This window comes from Sander lucioperca, chromosome 12 (genome assembly GCF_008315115.2).
Source record: "Sander lucioperca isolate FBNREF2018 chromosome 12, SLUC_FBN_1.2, whole genome shotgun sequence".
Taxonomy (NCBI): domain Eukaryota; kingdom Metazoa; phylum Chordata; class Actinopteri; order Perciformes; family Percidae; genus Sander; species Sander lucioperca.
This window is the reverse complement of record NC_050184.1, coordinates 31,711,262-31,718,964: the sequence shown is the minus strand read 5'-3', so window position 1 is coordinate 31,718,964 and position 7,703 is coordinate 31,711,262. Positions and strand designations below refer to the sequence as shown.

The following is a 7,703-nucleotide window of genomic DNA, read 5'->3' as shown; positions in this document are numbered from 1 at the left end:
CACTGTAAACCTTAAAAATCTAATTTGGACGCTGACAGGTCAATTTCACCTCATATTTAAGCATTCATTTTGACAGATATTATTCAGAGTTTTAATTAGTGACAACCACCCACGCTTTTTTTCTTAGAGGATTCCTTAACTCTTATGTTGGTTGTGGGACACCTCTCCTCTCCAGACCCCCTTAGTTCAAATCTTGATTGTAGTTTGATTCATGCTAAAATGGATCACCCGTAATGAAAGACCAAAAGGAACAAGGGGGAACGAAAGATGTATTTTTACAAAATTTTTGAAGTCGCCCATTGCAGAAAAAATGTTTGAAGCTACTTGGTTCCAAATAATAATATCCTAACTGATGACTTAAATATTTTCTTAATTATGTTTTAGAATACCAAACATTAACAGAGGTGCACACACAGAAGTGTCTATAATCTCTAACGCATATTATGTATGCCTATTTACTGTAAAATAAATAAATGAATAAGCCATCAATTAAAATAAATCTCTTGATTTTAATCAATTAATAACCACCACGTCTGATCCTACACACATCGTATCAAAAGACTGACAGTTGGTTTGCCCTAAAAACAGAACACAAACAGCACTTTGTTACATTCAATTCTACTGTCCCTGTACTGTGTTTAATGTCTTTATGTGTGCATATAAAGAGAAGCAAACTGTATGTGTTGATATATCAAAACCAATTCTCGCGCAGCTTAATTTACTAAAGAAATAAAAACATTGAATAATCGTAGTTGTCCGATTATTTTGGAGAAACAGGAACATGTCGTTGTCTTCCATAAAGCCAGGCCTTAGATTAGAGATGGGCAATATATCGATATTATATCAATATCGTAATAGGAGACTAGATATCGTCTTAGATTTTGGATATCGTAATATGGCATAAGTGTTGTTGTTCCTGGTTTTAAAGGCTGCATTACAGTAAAGTGATGTCATTTTCTGAACTTACCAGACTGTTGTAGCTGTTCTATTATTTGCCTTTACCCACTTAGTCATTATATCTACATTACTGATGATTATTTATCAAAAATCTCGTTGTGTAAATATTTTGTGAAAGCACAAATAGTCAACACTACAATATCGTTGCGGTATCAATAGAGGTATTTGGTCAAAAATATTGTGATATTTGATATCGCCCAGCCCTACGTCCGATTGTTCAAAATCTGTTTAAATGATCTTTTCAGATTGAGGGGAATGGTAAAAGAAAAAGAGTTTTTTGTCTGTTCCACAAAAAAACCTATGTGACTTGAGTTTTCCCTCATTTTAATTATCTGTGAGCAAAGTGTTGCTTTGGAAACATGAAAACTAATTATTAATCCGAGGGCACACCGGGTTAAAATTCACTACCAATCTAATTTTCTACAAAGGAGTGTATTAACCTTATTGGCAGTACCTTGAGGCGGTCTCTGTTTAAAATTCCTGGGTTGGTGTGCAACATTTCCAAATCTCCTCTCACTTTTGAGGCAAAGGCTTTAGTGTTTCACAAGACACTGTGACTGAAGGATTAAGATAACACAACCAAATATGCATATGCATTGCATGATAATAATAATACCTAATAATAATTACACCTACATTAATAATACCTACATTTTAGGAGAAAGTGTCAATGTCACGTGTCTAAAAAATCTAAACAACAAACAAGAACAAACAAAAAACAAGAAAACAGTATGTTTCCTATTACTTAACTTTGAGTAATTAGCTTAAACAGCTGCAAAATTGTCTATCCATCCATTCATCCAATTATGTGTCTACAACAGAAAAATCTGTCTGACAGCTACAGCCGCGTCATTCATTAAGAGAAAATCATCTCTAAAATTAATGAGATGTTAAAATCAATGCTAAACTTGGTAGATTGGACAAGAATAATCTGTGAAGGGACTCTCTTAGGGAGTGGAACATTTTAGTCACATCTTTGTTTGCTACTAGTACTAAGGCAGCATTTTTGGAGGAGTATTTCTGAGCACACTGACCAAAATCATGATGACAGCAAAGCTACAGCTGGGGGGTTGCCAACTCTTTGAAGATAATGTGCATTCAAAAGCAAATATAAGAAAGAGAGTTTAAATCTGTGAAATACAAAACATTAATGTGTATATCCAGGGTTTTTCCTGCATAGAGGATTTTTTTACCCCAATAAGGTTTTAGCCAGCCCCGAAGGAAAATCCCCAGCACCAAAATGATAAGAATTGAGAATAAAAATAGCAATTCAAATCCTCTCTAAATGTGTTTAGGAGCAATTTATCAAACAACCATTGAACAAGTAGAACATAAACTTGAATATGAGAGCTAATCTCAGTTTTATCTCTAAGTCTAGAGGCAGTATTAAAAAAATAATATTGTTTAAGCAGTTTTGTTAATTGGGATTGTATTTAACATAATATAAATTTTTGTTTATCAAATTGACAGAAATAACAGCAAAATGCATAGATTCCCCTCAAATAAGGTACACAGACTCATTGCCTTTCTGTACGCGGACCGTTAATGCTCATAGGTAGTCACCCCCCAAAGGCCCTTTCTATATGAGCCAGGAAAAACCCTGATATCTACATTATATAGTGTATCATCTGCTGAAGAGATCTACTTCTATCAGAGCTGACCTGAACTGGAATAAAATGGAAATGAAGACTCCAATGCCAGCAGCGAGCCCGAGCAAATATGCATAAAGTATAGACTACTCAGATGCAAAGTCATTTTTCCCTGTGCAAAATAAAATAAAAAGATCCTGAGGGTAAGCTTTTTATTTGCAGCCAACATAGGCGACTATTGAGATGTAGCCAGAAAAGGAATTTAAAGAAAAAAGAACTGACATGGCGCGCGCACACACACACACACACACACACACACACACACACAGTGTGATTTCCTTTGATTACTGTGACTTTTATGTGTGAGACTCTTCATTTTGGACTATGTGAGCCTTTAAGAGAGATGGGCATTTCACAGTTAACACAATTATAAATATAATCCCATACACCTTTTTGCCATAACAGATGAAATGAGAAATTACCCAGCACACAAAATAAAAGCTTCAATTAAGAGTCGCTTCAAAGATAATGACTGTGGAGTTTACAGAGTGAAATATCCAAAACATTGTACTGCACATCTTTATCCTTTATCCTCACACTCTCTGTTAAAATTCAGACCATGGCCTACCATACTATCTGTTCTTGTGCACCCACACTACCCTGGGCACCCAATTAACACTATTTTTTTATTTATTTTTTTATCTTGGCATGTTAATAATTCTCGGCCAGACATCGCTGCCTCTGTGGTGACTTGAGGTCAATTTTTGTACTAAGTATGTTTGAGAGAAGGAGAGAGAGAAAGAAAGAGTGTTTAGGCTTCTTCATACTACCTCTTGGCTGAGAAATCCACATTCCCGTCTGACAGGTTCATCTTGACGCCCCTCCTGCAGTAATCAAAATGTAGCTAGTTATAACTGTGCACTGAAATAAGTAATCAAACCTATAATGAACTAATCTGTTTACTGGGCTTGATTTACCAAACGGCCATACTAGTGGTTTTGTATGCTGCATGTACTTGGGAGTTCCAATAATGTAGAGCTGAAACAATTAGACAATGATCAACAGAAGAAGAAAATAATCAGTAACTAATCATAATAGTTACTGATGTATTGTTTAAGTAATTTTTGCCAAACATTTCTTCATTTCAGCTCCTCAATTGTGAGGATTTTTTTTTTTTTTTACTGTGTTAAGTCAGTGACAAATAAGGGTTGGTATGATGTCCAAATCAAAAATATGCTTTAAACTTGTTAAAACATGTTAGATGTTTCTTTAAATGTATAGTTTGCATTTCTGTTGGTGTCATCGTATTTTATATGACATTTCTACCATTTTTAACGAATTAAAGAATCACAGTCCCATTAAAATGTCAAATAGTGTAACCACAAAAGCAAGTATTAAATAATTCACCCTCCTACAAGTTATGCAAGCGTACTGATGAAAATAAGTTATTTATTATGAACTACCATCTCAAATTATATTTCAAATATTTTATTTCTAAACTTAAATATGGTTTACATTAACATTAATGTTTTCTCTCTATTCTTGGGTCACTTGGTTTAACATAATTTTAAATTTCATTTTTACAGTGTAGTAGAGTGCTAAAATCATATTCATAGTAACTTTTTTGCGCAATATCAGAATTTTATAAGAAACATTGGTTACGCCAATTGACATTTATCGGGTACACCAACTGACCATACTATCTGTACAGAGAACCACAAGCAACTGACACATAAAATTGAATGAAAAGTCATGGAGTAAAATGATTTAGGTATTTTAATAACTGTGAACACACACTATTTTTTTTCATAACACATAAAAACAATACTCTTAACAATGAAAAAAATTATTGACCTCTGATTTCAGTACAATTTCTGCTTAGAGTCCAAAAAATGGTACTTCTGAAGGAAAAATGAGTAAGAACAATTCATACGTTACTCATCATATTACATTAAAAACAACCATGTCTGCAATCAAATTTAGAACAATATCTAGCAGAGAGAAAAAAAGTACCTCTATATTCAAATTGTGTATACACTGTGCATCTGACAGAGAGAGAGAGAGAGATTTTTTATTACTACTTTCTAATTACTTCTTCTAAGGTTTTGAACATTTCAAACATCCATATCTCTGAGAAAAGTTCACAAGGATTACACATCCTGGCTTTGAGTCAGACATTTTTTCCAGTCTTCTGTTGTGAGTTTGGAATGACAGGAGTTGACAGGCTCTGGCTCAGAGATCATGAAGAGCACATCAGATTAATAGTAGAAGAGGAAGTCGGGTGGGTGAGGCCAGGTGAAAACATTCGGGGTGTAGTGTACCTCTGCCTTCTTTTAGCCAGGTAATTTGCCCTTGCAGCAGGATCTGCATTAACCCGCGCTCTGTGGCGAGCCACTTTTTCTTTACTTGTAAGAGGCATCTATTAGGAGAAGAAGAGAGAGTTTGTTGTTTGCATACACAAGTTTCCACCCACATATTGCTTGCTCACCTGCATTATCCTATAGAAATGTGAAATTAAAAACAGATTTTGTAGATTTTTTTACGGAGCCCCGAGAAAAAGAAAAAAAAACGTACTGGGGACAAACACTGACTATACTTTTGCGAGATCTCGAGTTTCATTTGCGAGATCTCGCAAATCCAACAAACAATAAGGCTAACCTTAGTAGCTAGCTAGTAGCGCTAGCTAGCTACTAAGGTTAGCCTGTTGTAATTGACATCAACAGTCAACGACAATGTTTATAATAACACTTCACGTTGGCATGTATTAATTAGTAATGCTTATCAAAATAAACAATGGATGTATTTAGACAACCAAGGAGATGTAATCATTATGTCGTGCTACTAGCTAGAGTGCTAGCTAGCGACCTCTACTCCTCTACTGGAGCCCCTGATGGATGTGCTGGGAGTGATTACTAACTAAACTAATTATATAAAATAAATATATTAATAAAATAAAATAAAATAGTAATAATAATAACAATAATAAACATTACACTGTCCATAAATTGATCAAAATAGTCTCATAAAGGAAGAGGTACAATGGTGTAACCCGGTTACACCACTGGACATTTCAAAGTGAAACCAAAATTTGCAGGCATTATTGTGGACGACTATGTAAACACTTGACCTTGGTTTGAATATTTAAAACTATTTTTCATATTCATTTGAATACTTTATGATAATTTGTTTATTAACATTTTACTGAGGTCATACCATTTGACATGTATTCTAATCATACCTGACCATGACCTGAAAATGCTTTATTTTGTCAAATTTTAGAGAGAGTTACTAACCTTGACTTGTGGCAGTTGGTGTCTTCAGGGGCCTTTCTGTTTGACATCACATCCTGTCACATGATGTTTGGGCTCCAAATTTTCAAAATGGCTCCAAAAAGGGTGGTTACACCAAGGGGGTAAGCTTCTCCTTGGAACGCGTAGATCCTATGGCGCCATTTTGATGCTACCAAGCCATAACCTCCCGTTAGTATTCCATTGACTGCCATTCATTTTGGCGTCACTTTGACAGCGAATAACTTTACATCTAAAGCGTTTAAAGACTCTATTTGTCCATTGTTTATTTCTAAAGAAACACGACAATGTATAAAAGGCTCCATTAACTTGTATCTCCCGTTATGGCTCCGTAGCAGACGTTTTTGCAAAAATAGGCTAACGATTGTGTCATAACCACGCGACTTACTGTCGCACAGTAGAGAAATTACCGTACAGTACAGGAGAAGCTCGCAGGCAGTTTGGACTCACATTAGCTGTTTAAGTTTAATTACTAATGTTAACTAGCATTTTAGTTAGCAATAATTAGCCTGTGCCTATGTTATCTCCTTACATATACCTATGTTCTCCGTCTCTGTAAGATTCAGAATGATTGACATTTCTCTTGGCACAGCTACCAGAAGACTTACAACTTTCAGACAGGTTGCTCACGTCACATCTACATCTTCGAGCTCAGTTGGAGGCTGCACAGTAACGCTCAGCCATCACCGGAAAAGTGCTTCTAATATCCTTCACTGGTCCAGAGCAACGGGATCTGTTGGTCCATTTTATATATGTCAATGGGTTACACCAGTAGACATACCAGAAGTTTGACTTGGCAGACATGATTCCCCATGTTACTGGAAATATTCAGAACTGCCATGTTTCTCTATTATTATTTGATATTAAAAAATACTTGTTTAAGATTATGCCAATGTATTTCAGAGGCTGTTTAGAACATCATTACACATTTTTTTCATCAACTTATATTCTTGGTGCTGCATTTTTATGGTTACACCATTTAGATAATTTTGCCCTTATTCTCTCAATATTATCTCAAAACTTAATAAAATCAGGCATTTCAAGATAGGGGCCCAAATAAAAAGATATTTTAAAGTAAACTATAACTTTATTATGAAATTATTCACATTTTTAAAGTTATTCAAACCTCAGGGACAGAAAAGAAATGAGCGGCACGTCTTTCACCCTGTAATTGTTTTGCAAGCCTTTTGTATTGGGTTGTATTAGATTGCTTCTTCTATATTTCAATTACATAACAGTGTGATAAGAGGTGAAATTTAGATTCAAACTCTCATTGTGATAGCAATGCACAGGTTGTTTCTTCCTATTGTTGCTCCAGGTCTGCACGTGTCACTGTGTTCAGGTGGCCTTGTTGTATCCAATGCCGCCCTCTACTGCATTCAAATGAAAAAACATTACTTAGGAACAACTATCAGCCAAACTACTAAATTGCCTAGGTATTTTTTATGTATAGGCTGATTTTGATAATATTTTTGAATAAATCTACAATTATTTCAGAATAATTGAAAACATCTGTGTAGGTTGCAGGACTTTTAAAGTGACAGCCCAAATATGTCACTGCTGCACCCTCAGACCTGTCCTCCAGGGTCCTCCACTCCATTATTCAGTAAACCAAAAATGGCATTCAATTATTTTTTGGCACTGCCAAATATGTTTGTAACGTTAAATTATGAAAAACCATTTCATTTGTACATATTGCATGAACTACAAACAATATCCTGGCTTACCACTTTACATGCGTTTATGATCGACTGCACAAGTGTGAATTTAATTGCACAACAAATTGTCAAATCTAGTGGCATTCACACAACATAGTGATCATTTTAGCAAATACTTATTCTTTTTGTAT

At 35.0% G+C, this 7,703-nt stretch overlaps 1 protein-coding gene across 1 annotated transcript in view; it reads right to left on the bottom strand.

Moving 5' to 3' along the window:
• The window catches only part of samd10a (sterile alpha motif domain containing 10a), a 48,726-nt gene that overhangs the window by 39,694 nt on the left and 1,329 nt on the right, over positions 1-7,703 (bottom strand). Inside the window, exon 2 of the mRNA XM_031290436.2 lies at positions 3,377-3,430. Within this exon, the coding sequence (XP_031146296.1) occupies positions 3,377-3,398 (22 nt within the window). The 5' untranslated portion in view covers positions 3,399-3,430. The remainder of the gene's footprint in view (positions 1-3,376; positions 3,431-7,703) is intronic.